The sequence below is a fragment of the Trachurus japonicus genome, chromosome 16 (assembly GCF_045865225.1).
Source record: "Trachurus japonicus isolate A0001 chromosome 16, Traja_1.0".
Lineage (NCBI taxonomy): Eukaryota > Metazoa > Chordata > Actinopteri > Carangiformes > Carangidae > Trachurus > Trachurus japonicus.
Window position 1 is genome coordinate 21,057,955 of NC_140922.1, and position 19,107 is coordinate 21,077,061.

Sequence of the window (19,107 nt, forward strand, 5' to 3'; positions counted from 1 at the left end):
TGTTGTGTGGGATAGATTTTATTTTTTGCACTTTTTTTTTAATTTTATCAAATGGTGAAGTAAAACTCCTGTTGTGACATCAGATGGTGTGCACAGATTCTTGTGGTAAAACCCAGTTAATGTTTAGCTAGGACTTGGTTTATGTGAAACAATGTTGATATAACCTCTGTAAGGGCACTGAGCTGAGTTCAGTTTATCCTGGCTAACAGAATCAATATGACCCGTATGAGACCCTATCCTTACACATTGTATGAGGACATTGATTGTAGGACCTTCTTTTTGGGTGTTTTTTTTTTTTTTTTACAAACTTTGCATTGGATTCACTTCCAACTCACAACAGAAGACAAAATATAAATCTTTTATTGCTTATTTAATGAGCAGTGGAGTAAAACAGTCAGAGGCTACATCATTTTCCCATAATATATTTTGTTTTGAATGATTATTGATCCAATAGATAGAAAATATCAGGAAATTGAACCATGCCAATTCTGTAATGTGAATGTCACCTACTTTTTTTTCTTTTGTGTTTGATTTGATTTGATTTGATATTTGATATAAGAACTAAGAAAAGCAGTTGGCTGTGTCTGAAGGACATGCATGTAAAACTAAAGACATAACAAAAAGGGACAATAGCTATCAGACTGTTGATAATAGATATGTTCAGGTGGAGTTCAAACATCAACACTGACACTTCACATTGAATATGAATTATCTGTTCATGTTCTGTGTAACATAATGGGATTACCTGAATCACGCCAAAGACTAACATTGATCTTAATACTCACAAATCCATGTTATTCTGATATTGCAAGGCACATCATTCCATTTCCCATAACGTGAGAGCTCCGCACAATCTTCATGCCCCTCACTATTTGGTTCTCCAGGTTGCCAGAATCCTTCACCTACCAGTTCAGTCCCATCCACCCATTTCCATTTGCCTTCTTCCTCTAGGTCAGTCAGACCAATCCAGGTTCTGGTGTTAAGAGTAGTGACAAAATTCTGCTCATCACTCGTGGTTATAATCACCAGATCCGATCTTCTTGCTTGACAGTCTTGTCTGCTTTCTCTCCACGTTTTAGTCTCTCCTTTCGCTGCATAGTAGCAGCTGTTGTTGAATCGCACCCATCCATGGTGGCAATCTTTCTCTTAAGAGAGCACAAGCGCATTTCAGTTAGTCTGCTCTTGACACCATTAAGATTTGGGCGTCAGCAAGAAACACATTTTGCAATCTTAAGTCCCAAGCTCAAGATTGGTCTATCTCTTATCAATAACAACTCAAAGTGACGTGCCCTTTTCTCAAGAATACTATCCTGAAACCCCAAATAATGTGAAAGGGCTGAATGTTGACCTCACTTAAGTTCATTCTCACACAGTCATTTTTGGCTGCTTTGATTACAATTAGTGTTATTGAAAAAAAACCTTCATGTTTGATTTGATAGGGGAAAACCAAAGTGTGTAGCAATGTAGGATAATGAGTTCTGCAAGGAGAGCTAGAGCATAACTCGACCAGTAGAGGGAAAATCCAACAATGTGACCCTTTATGCTGACATGGTAGTGTCCAACCAACAAAGTCATGCAGTATAAAATGCGCCTCAATCTTGGATGTAAGACTGGGTTAGGTTACTGGCGTAGGTAAGCCAGTTTAACAGGCACACTACAGTCTCATGTTACAGCAAGTGAACACACAGTTTAGAGTTTTAAAATAACTGCCATAATAATCACTCTCTGTAACAAGACAGAGATTTGTGCCTTGTAATCATGCTACTGTATGAGCCAATACTTGGTCAAATGAAATAACCCAATTGTAGTTTTGCTGATTTGTAGAAAACTGAATGTTGACAGTTACACAAAATAAACTTTCATTTTCATTTTTCATTTCATTTAACAAGCTAGTTACCATGGAAAGTTGCTATTTTGGATACAAGATGTTCACAGTTATACAGAAGTTTTCATATTGTTGTGTAACATTAAACAGGCAACATCCAAAGCTTGATACTTCTTATCCCAACTCTTGTAGGCTATATATTTCAAATAGCAAGTCATTCAATCTAAACAACAACAAAAGAAGAATACTCTTGTTTGATTTGGGTTCACAGCTGTAGAGAGGAAACTGTAGAAAATAAAGATATAGATAATCAAACTTGCAATCTCTTTCTTAGCTACATTTCTTACCTGCTGTGCTGTGATTTAACCGTCTGACCTCCTCTTCTAATTCATCACGACAGGCAGCCATGGTTTTGTATTGGCTCTGCAGCATCTCTATGTCTTTAGTCAGATTACAAACCAGCTTTTGATTCTCCATCAGATCATCATGAAGTTTGTTCCACTGACTAAACTTATGGCCATCTGCAAAAAGTTAATGTAGAAATGGAGCATTTAGTGGAGTGATATGGCTCTGGAAGCTGATTTTTTTTATTTAATTTTTTTACTCTCTTAAACTTTAATAACTGATACCTTATATTCACTCAAGATATCAAGCAAATGTTGAGAGTTTTTGCTTTGTACCTATGTTGAGGCAGCATTACACTTACTCTGGACCACCAAGCCTAAGATCACAGACAGCAGAAGAAGAACCAGACACACTGCAGCAGCTCCAATCCACCGGACTGAACCACACGTTTTCACCATAAGGCAATGAGAACAAATGGTTTAATTAACAGCAACTGATTAACAGTTGTCAGCCTATCTACATTTTGTCACCTTTCAGTTTCAGTAGATGTGGTATTATACATTTAATTAACTCAATAGTGTGTTTATTCTTACCTGGACTTTGAGGTATCCATCCAAATTTTGATCTGTTTCCATTTTCCTGCAGACCCCAGTTGTCTATCAAGACCTCCTCCTCCTTCAATACCACTGACATCTCTCAGATTTGTGGTCATTTCTGGTTAGTGGCCTTTAAAGTTCAGTGACTTGCTGACACAGCAAATACAAACCAATCAAAAAGGCGAAGTCTTTAAGGAAGCACTTTTTTTTTTCTTTTCTTACTTTGTCTGAGTTGTAGTGGATAGATGAAGCATTTAATTGACTTTCTCCAAACTGTCATATTCTAACCATGTTGTTTGCAAACTTTGCATAATCATTTGTATTTACTGTTTTTACTTTCCACATGTATGCTTGTGATTGGTAGCAGTATGCTGTTGCAGTGTGTGGTTAATTTGGCCTAATATATCCCTGTCTATCTCAAATATCAGTGTCAATGCAAGCAAAACTGCAAAATATACATTGTAAAAAAGACAGAAGACCATCTTGTAATATTATTATTATTGGTGGTGGTGGTGGTGGTGGTGATGGTGATGTTAGAAACCATTAGTTTTTGTTTGCAGAAAGGAGTCATAAGGGCACAGTTTTCATACAAAAACCTTATTCACAACATACAGTAGGCTACCACGTGAAACAATGAGGGGAACTGAAAGAGGACATTACCCCATCATGTTTGTCTTGGGAATGCAGTTCAAAAGATGAAGTGAACACTTTATTATGGGAAACCTCAAGTTTAGTTTCTATGAAACAATGGCAATATGCTTGAGCTACCATTAAAAAAAAGTCCTTAATATTTTCCATGGTCAAATAGCACGTACAGTATGTAATTTATAAAAGTAACATTGTCAATTGGCTTAATACATTTTTAATTATAACAACATCCCATTTATTTTACCCAGTTACCAGTCCTCTTTTTTTGGATATCATGGTAAATGGACAGGTGAAACTGGCCTATGTCTACCTCCACACTATCGTTCTCAACTTACACTCTCACTAAATTAGTTTTTCCAGTACTGATGGCAGGGCCTGGCTTGTTATACTTTTGTAAATGTCACTCTGATGTTGAACTGCAGAGGGGGACAAACCATCTGATTTTATGGCAAAATCACAGTATTAATATTCATGAAACATATATCTAAAGTGCCAATTTGAAAAAAATCTGCACTAATGTAACTTACTTTTTGTAAAGGTCAAAGGCTATTATTATATTATGACTTTGGCCCCTTCAATGTAAGATAATCCCTTCAAATCTGACACAGAGTTAAAGATGAACTGATAAGATTTTTGGCAGGCAAAGTTTAAGGTCACTGTGATCTCATGTGCTTGTGATTTTGATGCATCAAGAACGCCCAAAAGAAACTTCACAAACTTTTTATTATAATTTGGTGATCAGAGGTCAAAGGTCAATGTGACCTCAGAAAACATGCATTTTGTATAACTGTAAAATTCATATGCTAACTATGACATAGTTTGAAACAAATGTCTGATATACTATATATAGAGAGAGATAAATGGGCTCTATGCACAGCTCCGCTACTTCCTGAACTTAATGCTGCTCCTTTGTTTCCTGTTTTAAACTAATTAATCCAGATGTGACTGGCCATTGTGACTACTCAGACACACCTGGATTAATCAGTTTGTCCAATAATGTAATACAGGAAATAAAGGAGCTGCCTTAAATGATTATGCAAATTTTGCAAACAACATGGTTAAAAGATGACAGTTTGGAGAAAGTCAATGAAATGCTTCATCTATCCACTACAACTCAGACAAAGTAAGAAGTAGAAGAAGTAAGCTTCCTTAAAGACTTCGCCTTTTTGATTGGTTTGTATTTGCTGTGTCAGCAAGTCACTGAACTTTAAAGGCCAGTAACCAGAAATGACCACAAATCTGAGAGATATCAGTGGTATTGAAGGAGGAGGAGGTCTTGATAGACAACTGGGGTCTGCAGGAAAATGGAAACAGATCGAAATTTGGATGGATACCTCAAAGTCCAGGTAAGAATAAACACATTATTGAGTTAAAGCAGAAGTAAGCGATCTGGTTGTTTTGGCTAACTTCTTGTCAGCCGATGGAGTTAGCAGTCCCCGGCCGCCCTCGTCCCTACGTCACCACATGCACGCGCATCCCTTGGCTGCACACACAGAGAGGACCGCTCCTTTATGCCGTTCTCGCTCCTCATTGGATAAAGGTTGTAGGATACAAGGACTGTCAGAGTGACTGACAGACCCGTGTTTCAGACCAAACCCTCTATAAGTGATTGCTGTTGGAAGATATAACTATTTAAGACTTATATTAACACAAATATTCCACTTACTTCTGCTTTAAGTTCAGGAAGTAGTGGAGCTGTGCATAGAGCCCATTGATGACATCTGATGTCCATATGGTCAAAGGTCATCTCTCCACTGTGACATTTCTTGCCTTAAGTCACTGCTGTTGCTCAGAAGGGGGAATATGTGTCCATAGTTGTTAAAACCTGGCTGGTTAGCTGTGGAATGAGTCTGCAACTTTTTTGTCATCCTACACATTCAAACCTTTGTCTTTGTCCCAGACCTCGGCCTTTGAACAATGAAGACAAACAGCTGTTTAAGTCTGTCACTTTACCAACTGTAGAATGATTAATGGTAGATACAGTGTGACACACACAGTTGTTACTTGTTCTAATGAGGTTTTCATACTTCTAGGTGTACAGTAGTTCAGACAGGCACACCCACTCTCACTACAACTAAACCAAGATTATCCCCAAACCACTACTCACTCACTTAAATAGTTGGCAACATACTGTGTGTATATGTGGCTCTGCAGAAAGTATCCCTCAAAAACACAGTTTCTGTTTTACATTTTATTCGTCAGATATATCAGTGGCCTCTGGGTGGCAGAGTAGCAATAACAGCTGCACATTTCATCCTCAGCTTTGAGCAAGAGAGAGTGAGAGCGCTAAAAGTATACAGGTAGGCAGGAACCAAAGTTTCTGGATGAGATGTGTGTCAGACAGATAGATAATAATACTTGAATTGAAATGAGCATGCTGCATGTTTGGATTGGTATTCATTAGACCCATGAAGTCATCAATTTGTCTTATTGCTAATGAGATGTGGAGAAATAAGGGGTATATTTAGTTTCCCAAGAAATCCCCCACTAGCTCATGTATGTTATAGAGCAGATCTTTTCACAAACAGTCTGTCAAAAGTTTTAGATACAAGAACACAACACATAGCTCGCATCCGGATTGTACAACTGTAAAAACTTCAATGGAAATAGAAGAAAAGATCAACAGAAAATGAATCGGCAATTTAATTATCATTCGTTTAGGCATGAAAACTGTTACGAAATGCCATAAATTGCCAATACATAGGCTACTACAAAACACGACATGTATATACGCTATATGTACAGTACACATTATGTATGCATGTCTGAACATATTAAGTCATGACGTTGCTAATGCAGGTATCGCTCTGTCTCCTCTTCCTGTTCCTCCTCCTCTTCTTCTGCTCTTCGGGAACTCACACATGAAAAACATGGCTGCCTCACACTCCACATGACCCCACGTTCCAGTGCTGCGCAGCTCCACGCAGCTGGAGTTTGTGGTTGGAGATAATCTGGAATTTAGCTCCTCTTCTTGACCCCAGGCTGCAAACCCCCACAGAGGGCTAGAGTCTGCATAAACAAAACTGCTTGTTCCATCCTGAGGACAAGAACACGGGAAAGAAATAAGCATCGGGGAGCACTCTCAAAAAATACGTTTCTCATCATTTAGTCAGGTTTCAGTGGAATTTGGCTCAAGATACTGAAAGAGGAAATGAAAACAGTGGTGGGGAGCATCAGTTTGTCGTCAAATTACAACAGCTTAAAACATATTTAAGGTAGTAGCAGTGTTTGTGATCCTACACAGTATGAAACGTCATCATCAATCATTCAGAGAGCTTACAGACTGCTCAAAACCTTGATTCAACCTGTATCATTTTTCTCTATGGGTTTTCTTTTTGTTATGCATCCTTATGGATCTCACCGTCTTCACCCTAAACAACTACTGATGGTTCATCTGAAACTCACCCCTCTATAGTGTAGGCCTGTGTTGTTTGTTCTGAGATCCACTTACTGTGTCCATACTTTGAGCATACACTCCAATGTACGCTCTTGTCAGTCCTGCTTGACTGATGTAGTCTGCCATGAGACGGTTGGTGTTGGTGGTTTTTGGCATGGCCAGGGTTCCTCCTCTCAGCTTGCAGTTCATCGAAGCCTCTCTGAGCCTCTTTGGCTCCTTCACCAGCAAATAATACCTCTCCTCTGTTTCTCTCAGCCCCAGGATAACTGCACAGGCCGGGGTTTAGGGTTAAAGGTCACTATAGGTTGGGTTGTTTCACAATTATATTTATAGAGTTTCCTGGGTTTTGTCTTAGGACTAAGGACTTACCATTTTTCAAAAACTTGACAGCGTTCCTCAGCTTGCCTGTATTGACGTCCAGTTGTCCCACCACCTTCCTGTACCTGCCACAGTCACATGTGGTGCCTGTATGAGTAAGCACAGGGTGTTTTTGTGTGCAATGCACAGCACTTAATCACCCTCCTGACTGTGACAACAACATTGCACTAGCACCAGCACTAGTTTATCTCTCTAATCAAATCCTGATTCTCAGCTTTAATTAGGTTTTGTTTTCAGAGCAATTGTGTACGAAATGTAGCTGTAGCTTATGATTTAATGCTTGGTTCTTCCTTTTTTTTTTTTTGCTGTCTGGCTGACTGGCTGAAGCTTTTGAGCCAGACACATTAGGCAACATTCATTATTTTCCCTAGTGATGCAGGCCTGCACAGCAGACATCATCTTTTCTACTTGACTCCCAGCTTTCTGACCTCAGTCTGGTCCTCAAGCAGGGGAAACACATGATGATAAATTAGATCAGTCAGGTGGTTTGTCAAATAGTCCACAGTTTTACCATGAAAAATCTTTGTTTAACTTTGTCTGACTGTTTAAAATCATTGTTCTGCTACATTTCCATACAATTTTGTAGGTCTAAAACAGGCTACACACACGCACTGTTCAACCAAATGAATTTTATGTACCTGCAAACACACTTAAAGCTAAATGTCAGCACTCATACAGTAGAGAACACAGAAGAAACCTATCACTGCTCTGATAAATCCTTCTGAATGCATGGATTCAGTGTATTTAATGCTGTGTGGCAGCAGCAGGGAGCATCCCAAAGAGCATCGAGAATGACTTTATAGGTTTCAAAATAATGTTTTTTTTTGTTTGTTTTAATCAGTAACTGTCTTGAATAGTTTTCCCCGCTCCATATTTATTCATGAAAACCGCTTACAAGGCTGAAAATTCTGAAGAAACAGAGACGATTTCTATCTCGCTGTTTATTTTTAAATCCAAAATTGCTCTAACATCATGATGTTGGTTCATGGGGGACTGAATGGGGTCATAGTCTTGCATACAACTTGAAAACAAGCGATGTCTGTCTGTGAACTGCGAGCTAACTCACCTGGTTTCCCCTTTAGACCAGAGGGTCCATCCAAACCTGTATCACCTTTGTCACCTGCAGAGGAAGAGATACCACAGATACCAAGTCTGTATGATCACAGACAGGTCTGTGATCCTGGTTTTCAATCACCTAAGCATCTAGATAATTTACCCAGAACAACTTAACTTATTGGCATTTGCTTATGGTATTGTGTTGTAGTTACAATAGAGTGCCACCAGATGGCTGTATCATACACAAGACATTGTAAAAATTACTGTGTAACCTGTTGTTACCCAGATTTATATGTTCTCAATAGACATCAATATGGCATTTTACGTATTTTAGGAAGGTTAAGATAAGATGCAGCTTTTATGAGTTGATTTTTTCTTCAAACTGTATCTGCACTGCAGCGTTTGCAATGGAATTAAACCAACTGGCAGTTACAAATTTTGGGGAAGTGGAGTGTAGTACAAACATCACAATAGGCTGGTGTTGTATGAGGAAGAGCCCCAACAGTAACAGTAACTGAACTGGTACAATCTGACCAGCCTGCATGAGTTTTTTGTGATTTGGATGAATTTACAATTGGAGCACCCTGGCAAAATGTGAATAATGACTAATTGAAAAGTAAACATACCTAATTTCAGACTACCATGCTACCAATACTGCAGCTCCCCAGGGGATGAAAAGAAAAACTGCTCTGGTGTTATAGTGGAGATATCAAAGTGGGCAAACGCCTCCAAACTGCCCTGCTGCAGTTATTAGTAATTTTCCATATGAACAATAGTAGTTTTTGCTAAAATAGACATGAACACATCAACATGACCAGAATTCTGTAAAAGAGGGGCTGAATTTTATTTTGTGATTCCACTAAAGCCAAAATTCCCCTGAAAAACATGTTTTTTCCAGGTGTTTTATGAGCTACAGGCACTCAGGATCAAGGAAAATCCAAACCTGTGACCTCACTCTTTTGCCTGAGATGGCTGATGCACAGCCACTTTCCTGTAAACGTATTAAACATAATGAATACTGGAGAATGCGTAGAAAGGCAAGAGAACGGGCTACTCATTAAAAAAAGAAAAAGAAAGTTAAGATAGAAATAGTTTCAGCCACCCTGGGCAAAGCAAACAGATTACTTCATACTGTGGGATTACATCTTGGGATGTGATAAGTTAAAACATAAAGGAAATTAGGAAAATACAGGCTTTTTAAGGAAATTGCAACTGGCCTGAATCAATTTCTCCTGGCGTGTATTAGTCTTGGGACTAATTAAGTTTACTGATTTTCATACAACTGTCCTTTCTACTTATTTTAATGTTTTGAGACTGTGGTTATGGTGCAGCAGTCCAAGCTAAGAAGGAAACTATATTCCTTCTTTTAGGAAATTGTCAAGTACAACCTTCCAGCTGCATTATTTGACATTTTTGTAACTTGTTGCTGCAACTACTTTTCTGCATGAAAACGGTTCCTGACAAGGACAAAATTATGCACATGATAGTTACCAAGTCCATCTTCTTTCTCTCTCTCTCTTTAACAAGACGCTGAGGATTGGAAGTTTTGCTCTTGATTCACTCTCATTTGGTTACTATTATACTGTACACAGTGTGTATGTATTGTAATAAGGCCTGTGTTTACACAACTACACGTAGGAACATGAAGTTTAGATTAAAATGGTATTACAATTGCTTTCTTATTGTTTTACCTTTGTCTCCTCTAGGTCCCATCTTTCCTGTGTGGCCCACCTCTCCTCTAAGTCCCTTCTCTCCCGGCATTCCTAGGGAAGAATGAAAAAGAAGATGGGAAGTTGGAAGAGGATAACCATGGCGAGGAAAATATGGTAAAGAAATCCTGTCACCTTGTTCTTATTGGTGAACTCCAGGATACTAACAGTATCCATAACATACCTGGAAAGGTGGAATACATAATATAACTGAGAACTAAGAACCTAATCCAGAGTAAATGTTATCACTATGAATGGTCAGAATCATCACGAGATAAATACATTCAGGTTTCTTATTCTTACAACATTGACTGCATTGTGGTGTCTACCAGTTGTCTTTACTTTTTCTTGATTATTTTGTTGTTTTCAAGCACAATCAATATAATTACATGCTCCCATCTCATCTTTTAGAAATTGTCTCTGGCCCTAAGGCCTTTTTCCGAGAATTTCTGCATAGTTTGGTTCCTAAACAGATGCCACGATTATTATCATCATTATTATGTCAGTAAATAAATTGGAGGAAAAAAAAATGTTGATTTGCGGGCACTAACTAAAGTCTTTATACTGAGAATCTCTTTGTGGAGTGAAGACAGTTAGAAAATGTGCATTGTTGCAGGACATGTCTTAGATACAAGAATAAATTACACATTATTATTTATTTAAATCCATTATTTTCAGTTGCTCTTTGATTTCTGTACAGAGGTTGTAATCAATATGTTCTGGTACACTGAACATAATCTTTTTGTTTGCAAGCATCTGTATTGAGTATTTAGGATTGCCCTGGATTGCATTTTTGATCAGGTTATTATCGTCAACAATGACTGTAACTGATCACAGTCCTTCTCTATAATCTGATTACGGCTGCTTCGGTTCAGTGTTAGAAGAACTAACTGAGATACTGTGGACGTTAAGGCGTGTTAGATGTTACAGTGAAAGTGTAGCAGAACAGAGAATGTCAGAAAGCAAAACTGATATTTTGTGAGTGTGTGTGGGAAAACTACAGAGCAGACGGAGGCCTTTTGCCAACACTTGAACGAGTATTTCCTCAGGAAACTATTCAACTGGAAATTAATGGTGTTTGAAACAGTAAGTGACACATTGGAGGGGCCTATTGCTATTAGAGGGATTTGCCCCATACGCACACACACACACCCACACACCCACACACCCACCCACACACACACACACACACACACACACACACACACACACACACACACACACACACACACAGATATTCACTACTATTTCCTCCTTTTTCATGTTGATTTTCTGCCTGATGATTTGTGAGAAGTGTTGGCAGAAGGTGTGAGGTCTTATGGATTGTGTGCGGTCTGGTAGACTAAAGCTCCGGCCTTTGGGAAATTTCACTGTTGCGCTATGATCTGTGTAGAATTTTTCTGTAATTTTCAGTGTGAGAGCACAATCACAAAGTAAATATTTTAACAATAACGACCTGAGAACAGAATGCGAGTGGTCATTATAGGTATTTGTTCTTTGCTATATGCAGAAATTGAATCTGTTGCTCTCAAGTTATTCCGTCTGTGTCTATAAAAGTTGATTAATGTTGTTTTCACAGTGCTCATGCTCGCCAGTTAAACTGTCTATCTAAACATCCAGATAACAGATCTTCCTATCACTGCACTCGCTCTTTATAATGGCCAACCCCTCCAACTGGTTTAACGTCTGGATTCTCCAGCTGCTGGAGGATAAAGTAGGTGGAGACCACATTTTTCATTCTAATCATGGAGCCCAAGACACATTTTAAAACCTATTCATTCTGGATTCAATTGACTGGATGTTTTGAAGGCTAACAGACACCGTTAAGAAATGATAAGCAGACGTTGGATCCTTTATTACACAAAGCTTACTCAATCATAATGAGCAAATATTAATAGCTGTACTTCTTTTCTTTTTTTTTTTAGAGCTTAGAGGCCAGTGGAAAGAGAACTGGGTTACGTTAAACACAGGCTTTAAGCCAGATTTTCCATTTGTTGAGCAGGTTCTTCACAAGAATTAAGGACATTACATAACACCAGAATTTGCAAATTGTAACTCCACACTGCAACCCCAACAGCAGCTCTGAGCAGGGCACAATTCACACATGCTGAAGTTAAGTTGAGCTGTTTGTTGATGTTAATAAGCTTAGAGCAACAAATTGCTTTTGTTGCCCACTGGAGCATTAACGGTCATGTATTCCCTTTTCACCGTCCAAATTTAAGCAACTGTTTCCTGTAAAAGGGCCTAAATTAAGACGGGGAATACGTGCGTCATTTGTTGAGCTGCTGACATGCTGTAGTTACAAAATCATCATGAGAACCTGTGCTCATGCTTACAGTAAGCAAACACACAAACAGACAAACCATAATGACTGGGTTTGCTATAGTGTTGAAAAAGTTGAAAAGTTGAAAAATGTTCACGTATACATTCTTGCCTACTGTTGGAAGTGACTCAAACAGCTCTGGCATCTGTCTCTCGAACAGTATGATGGAAGAAGTGTGTTGTTGTTAAGTGTGTGCATGCATGTGTCTGTGTGAGTGAAGATCTGCAGAACGAGAACAAGAAGGGCAGCCAGGAGCTAGTGCCTAGTGTGTGAGCCTGTGTGCACATTGATGTGTTGTTGTGTGTTGCTCGCATTCCTTGCGTAGAGTACAGTGAACGTATGCGTCAGTGTGTGGTTGTCCGCACAGACATTTGTGTACGTCGTATGCCTGGTTGACTGGCCAGCTAGTCCACCAGCTCAGTTGGAACACATATGGTAAAGCGGCATGCCACTGCTTCGCTCAGCAGCAATTAACACGTCTGTTGTCTCCACGGAAACACAGCAGTGCAGCAGGTCTGTCTGTCACAGAGCAGGGCGGGCCGCTGTATCAGCTGCACAGCAAAGGAAAGCAGTGAGTTTAGAGCAGGAAAAAGAAAAAGCTGCTGCCAGGGGCAAAGTCTCACAGGCTGTCTACTTGGGAAAAACTCAGAGCACAGAAATTCAGACTTGATTGTCTATGTTAAAGCAGCAGTGCAAATGTATGTTTTGTAATTTTTTTTTTTTTTACTTAAACAGGAATGAAGTTAGTCTTTACATTTCCTGCTCGCCAGTTTTTCTCTTCTTTTCCTCTTTCGTCCTTGTTCACATTGAAAACATGCTGATACCCAAAGGGGGATGCGCTGTGTTACTGTTACATTCACGTGTATTCAAAATCAAGAGTTTTTTTTTTAGCATGTGATACTGGGTAAAAGGCATAATAATAGAAGTCTAAATTTTACCGTTTTGTATGATTTGTTTTTGTACTGTTAATAATTTTACCAATTTTCAATGCAAGTGAACTTTTTTCAATACGTTTCTACCATGGTGCTGTTCCAGTATTGGGCCATTTTCAAGACAGTGGACATGACCGAACACTCAGGGGAGCTATATTTGAAGGATAGGCCTATCACTTGTCTGACTTCATTAGCAGTATGGGCGTTGTTTTCAACTGCCCATTGTGAGTCTGATGATGTTATATGAGTGCAACACTAACAGTAGTGAGTAGTGGGTGCTGTTATATTGCTCTTCTTTTCATTTTTAATTTACAGTTACCATTTATGACTGAGTGAACTACCGATCGATCTCTTTTCTCCTGTTTTACATACGAAATACAGAGTAGATGTATGGATGCTGCATACCTGGAGGTCCTGGTGGTCCATTCTTTCCCAGTTTTCCCTGATCCCCCTCATCCCCAACTTCACCTTGATCTCCTGGATTGAAAAGGAAAGGCAGTAAAGAAGGTGAAAGAAGGGCAAACTGGCCATTATGTTCTGAAAGGGCCTGCAGACAACTGAATATATATGGCTTATATGTAGGCTAGATGCTTTGTTTTGCCATTGTGGCAGCAGTTGAGTGGGCACATTCCCACTGACATAGATGGATCATCAACGGCATCACAGGAAGATGATACATTAGATCAACTCTCAGTTGGCCAAGAACCACTATACCACAGTTCTTTGGTGAGTGATTGTTTATGTATGAGTTCCAGTGAAAATCCTTTTGAGGGTTTGGGTGCAAGTAAGGCTGAATCACTTGTAAATCTAAACAAAAGATTGACTCTTCATTTTCCTTTTGAACATATGTCTAGCCTGGCTTGTATCTTTTTTTCAAAAGGAGCAGCCACCGGTGTAAAAGTGTTAATGACACGGAGATGAAAGCATAAATGAGGTGTGGGGTAGATATCTCCAGTGGATTCAAATAGCTCAAAGAGCTCTTGGCAAAAACAATCTTGAGAGGTTTCGGAGTATCTATTAGAGCTGTAATTTTACTACAGTTGGTGATGTCAACAGCAGTTTATGTCTTATTAAGTACTGGGCCTTGAAATGAAAGCTCGTAATAACCCCCTCTCTATTAGCCTGGAGGAGTACTTAGGAAAATTGATTCTTGGATTTTGCCGGCTGTGTAGAAACATCTTAAATCGTTGCTTTTCAAATGATGCTGCCTGTTTGAAATTATTTCCTAACTTGGACCACTGACATGAAACTATGTTCAGTGAAATTACTGACATGCCTCATTTATGTGGTTCAGGTGTCAAATCATCTCAAGATCTTCCATGTCAGTCTTATTCTTGCAGTGATTCAACATGTTAGTGAGCAACAGGATCAGTTTAGCTATTTGACATAAGTGAAGAAAATATACATTCATAGTTTACTGTCATCAAAATCAAAACAAATGTGTTTTGACGCAGATTGCTTTGACCCACAGTAACACCCTCACATCTTCAACACAACATTCCAGTAAAAATAGGCTATTTAGAAATGCTGAAGTCATAGTACCAGTAAATGTAGTTAAAGCATGTTTGTTTAAAACGCTGCATGGACATTGTTTCAGAGTATGAAACATCAAAAAAGAGCACATCCGACACCCACTCAGATACAAAGACGTGACAATACACAAGCTCCAAGACTAACTCTGTGGTCAGTAGTATCTAGGAAGACTTTTGTGTCAATAATCAGTTCAGTTTAGTAGCAGCTGTCTAAACACACACTGTTCACGAAGGGAATTTCTTACTAGTAGACAAAAAATGCCCAAATGTTTCATACTTCCTAGTCACTTCTAGTATCACTGGGCCATTACAGTTAAAAGGTAAAGTAATATCTGCCGTGGAACAACTAAACTAACCGGTATGCCTGTATGAATTTTAAAGTTTAATGTCAAAGGCCTTGTTTACACTGGTGACACTTTTTTTTTTTTTTTTTTTTGCTTTTTCACTTGACAGACAGTCTCAGTTTCTACATGTTGGCTCCTGAAGTAACATCTCTGCAGTTTTAAGCCAAAACTGAAAGCCATGTTTTTCAGTAGCGTGAATGGAGCTGAAAAAACAATGTAGCTTAGCTGAACTGTGTGTTTTATTAGGTCTGTCTGTCTGAATCAGCAGGGGAACGAGCTACTGGATGTCATAAAATGGAAAACACACACAGGGAGGCATTCCCTCCAAAAGACTATGGGGTAGCAGACTGCTAGCTAATAAACTACAGGACATTACATGCTTAGTACCTTTACCATCAGCTCTGTAAACCCTGGAGCCTATTAGGGGTGTTTCCTCACTATTTTCCACTCCACTTTTTTGGGGATATCAAACAAAAACAAATGTCCACTGGAAGGACATTTCCAGCTCAGCAACACTCGTATACATTTACAGTGAGGTCATAAACTTAAATTGCCTTACATCTCCAAACAAAAGTAAAGATTTTGAACACTCACAAACCTAAACAGCAAGTACATGCACAGCACTGTGTAAGAAAATTTACGACAATACCTTTTTCGTTTTCCATACAAACATAATCTTTCATTATTTATTTGCTTTAAGATGATTAATGTTAAACTTGTGCTCCTGGGAAAACCTTTACAGTTCCTAATGGTGTGTTTACATTGTAGTTAATTTGACTTGATGTATTCCATGGCATATCAAACCCGTGTGATCAATAGGATAAACATTTTAAAACAGAACAGTTTACACAGAGACAGAGACACATACAGGGACACGTGTTACCTTTAGCTCCAGGCAGGAGGGAGTTGGTGCAGACCTCTGGGGAGGCAGAGATGTAGCTGAACACAGCCGCACAAACAAAAAGCACCAACAGTCTTGTACTGCACCTTCTCGACATCATCTTTTAACCATCACTGTTCACTGCTAAATGTCTCTGTACTGGCTGTGTAGAGTATTTCGTGTGCTGTTTGGACTGTTACTGTAGGAACCAGAGGATCAGTGCTGCTCTAATGAGGAAACATACTGCCAGACAATCAGAAAAGGCTGTGCTGGTGTTTGTAGAACACACACTCACACACACATAGACACACACAGACACAGACACAGTTGTTTATAGAGTCTTATCAGCTACTTGTCATAATGTCAAACAACACATAACAGAGTACTGCATTCCTCTGATTCTCTTGGCCCCTGGAATTTAAAACTGTGATTACAAGTGCAGTTTGTAATAAAATGTAGATCGAAACAATATTGGTGGATCAAGAAAATGATGGGATTTAGGATTGTTGTAGTACCCTTTTACGCTTTTACTACCTAACATTTTTATTTATTTCCTTCACCATTTCACTAGTGTGGTAAAATGTACAGACCTCAGTGTTGCAAAAATAATGATGATTTTTAAATGTATTAAATGTATTACTCACAATGGAGACACAGCCACAGACACAGAGAAGGTGAACAAGATGGAGATGAAGAAAATACAAGTCAAAGACATTTTACACCATGTTACATACAGATATTTCAAAGTATTTTGTGTGATATATTTCCACACCTCACTCAGATTCTTAGAATGAAATATTGCTCAAACATGAAAACATAACGAATGGAAGGATTGGGTTTTGGTTTGGCCAAGTTTGTTAGACTGTTGTTATTAGCTGAAATTTTTATTTTTGCAGAGGAAATAACAAGAGAGAAGCTGAAGTTACAACCCTGCTCATCATCTAGAAATATGTCATTATTATGATACCTCTCACCTTTGGGGACAATAAAGGCTAGTGTTGGAGTACAATTTGCACTAGTTAACATATTAATGTGAACACAATTTGCATATCAACAATGTATTAACTCCTTGGTTGCTATCAACAACCAGGGAGCAGCAGCACCTCTGGGCCTGCAAAGTTTTTTTCCTCTTTTCTCCTCCTCCTCTTGTCCTTTACTCTTCCTCCCACCCTTCAGACCACAAACCACTTGGTGGGAGAGGTGGAGACACTCACATTCACACACAATGTACATTACGTACATACTGTACACTTACCCACAAAAGCACATACCCACAAATACACAAGACAAAAAAAAGAACAGTGTACAAGAACAAAATGTGTGCACATGGATACTTGCATGATTGCATCCTCTGGTTTGTCACCAAGTGCTGAAAACATACAGTACAGGGATTAGAGAGTTTGGAGGCCTTAGGGGGAAAGTGGGGAAGTAGAGAGAGGGTGGGTGGCAGAGGAAAAGAGACAGAACGAGATAATGAGAAATAATGAGATAAGAAGACACGTAAAGACCAGAGACAAGGCTGGGAACAAAGACGGATAACGAGAACGGAAGAGTGTGTGGTTGGAGCCACATGTCTTGGCACAAGGAGGGATTTCCTTCTTCAAGAGTTCTGCCTACAGGGACGTTCAGTTCTCCATCAGTAGGACAAGTCATCGGGGGCGTTGGTGTGCTCTGCTCTTTGCAGCAAAGGGAGGGGCTGATGTTATTGAGAGACTATTAATTAAAACAAGGGAGATTCATCTTAATCAGACACGGACTGTTGGTCCCCGAGGAGCTGAGCTGGCGACTCGTCACTTTGAAGAGCAGCCATCTTGAGGAGTTAAATGCTTCGTTGCTTTTACTGTGGTTGGCCCGTTACAATGTTATTTGTATTTATAGACAGAAATCTTTCAAATACATCCAGTATTGGCTCAGAAATGACAGTACATTTTTCCTCTTAGAATCAGGCCGCAATTTATTATTTTTTTCAACGGTTGTGCTCTTCAGAGGAAATAAAGTAGGGCCTGTCACACGTTGGGCAAGTCGCACCGCAGTCATTAATCAATCCATGTTACTGATTGTGATGTTTGTTTCCTTTGGCTTATCTTTGAAAAATATTTTTGAACCACACACATACACAGTGCCTTGAAAATATTTCAGGCCTCACACATTTGATATCAGTGATAGAATTTGTAAAAAGTTTGATTTGGCTTCCTCCACTGTTTGCCCCGAGATTCAAGGTCTACTGTATATCGTTCCTTCTAAGGAATTTGTTGATGTTGAGAGCTGTATATTTTTATATGAGAGCTCTTTTATGGCTGTAGCATTTGGTGTTGCAGATGGCAAGCTGGTGCCGCATGCTCAGTGATCAAAGAAACCAATTTAAACAGGACAAATTTGTGTGGCCTGCATTGTTAATAAAAGAAAAGATCATGGTTAAGAAAGATACTATTTAAGCCAAAACACAATGATTTGTGTGTGTGCATGCATCTCTGCATACCATTAGTTATTAATCATTCTTTCATTTGTGGAGCCGAGGTCTGGGAAAGTGCAGAATCATTCACACACATACACACACGCACACATACATAGGAACAACCCTGGTATCCTGAAGGCTAATTGTTGACATGTGGTTTGAACTGCGTTCTCTAATTAAGAATGTGATTCACACTCCTGGATTGAGGGTTGACTCCATAGTGGTAACTGCACCACAAAACAACCTTGTTTTCTCTGTTGCTTTAAAACCCATTTACAACAGTGGAGGCCCCGTTTGGATTTTGAAACAGCAAAAAGTAGCCCACATGTGTGTCAATGACAAATCCGTCAACAGCAGACTTCAGCATATAAAACATTTACCTAACCTCGACCCTGAACCGCATTCATTTACTGTTGAGCATGAGTGTCATAATTGGCCCAGTAACTGCTGTGGAAGTGGCTGCGCTGCCTGTGTTTCCTGGTATTTGATGGGACAAAGCTTTTTCTTGGGAAGACAGTGAGGAACACAACAAACAGTGGTGACAACCAGACGTGTGCTGTGTGATCTCTTTGTTTTCCTGAATTCACTGAAACAATCCTCACCAGGATTCAATTACAGTCATGTTTCACTTAATCTGCTGAGATCATAAGCAGTCAACCGCGAGCATTGGTGGTCTTGTTAATCCAA

At 39.2% G+C, this 19,107-nt stretch overlaps 2 protein-coding genes across 2 annotated transcripts; both read right to left on the reverse strand.

Annotated features, from left to right (window-relative positions):
• Positions 1–351: 351 nt before the first annotated feature.
• LOC146972360 (asialoglycoprotein receptor 1-like) lies at positions 352–2,874 on the reverse strand. The gene is made up of 4 exons (XM_085802490.1): positions 2,764–2,874; positions 2,532–2,606; positions 2,173–2,346; positions 352–1,145 (listed from the first exon to the last, which is right to left on the reverse strand). The coding sequence occupies exons 1-4, from the start codon at positions 2,861–2,863 to the stop codon at positions 775–777; spliced, it is 720 nt and encodes a 239-aa protein (XP_085658616.1). The 5' UTR covers positions 2,864–2,874; the 3' UTR covers positions 352–774.
• Positions 2,875–5,737: 2,863 nt separating this feature from the next.
• colec10 (collectin sub-family member 10 (C-type lectin)) lies at positions 5,738–16,206 on the reverse strand. Its single transcript, XM_085802491.1, has 7 exons — positions 15,969–16,206; positions 13,615–13,686; positions 9,937–10,008; positions 8,256–8,309; positions 7,181–7,276; positions 6,866–7,077; positions 5,738–6,451 (listed from the first exon to the last, which is right to left on the reverse strand). The coding sequence occupies exons 1-7, from the start codon at positions 16,084–16,086 to the stop codon at positions 6,194–6,196; spliced, it is 882 nt and encodes a 293-aa protein (XP_085658617.1). The 5' UTR covers positions 16,087–16,206; the 3' UTR covers positions 5,738–6,193.
• Between the last annotated feature and the right edge of the window lie 2,901 nt (positions 16,207–19,107).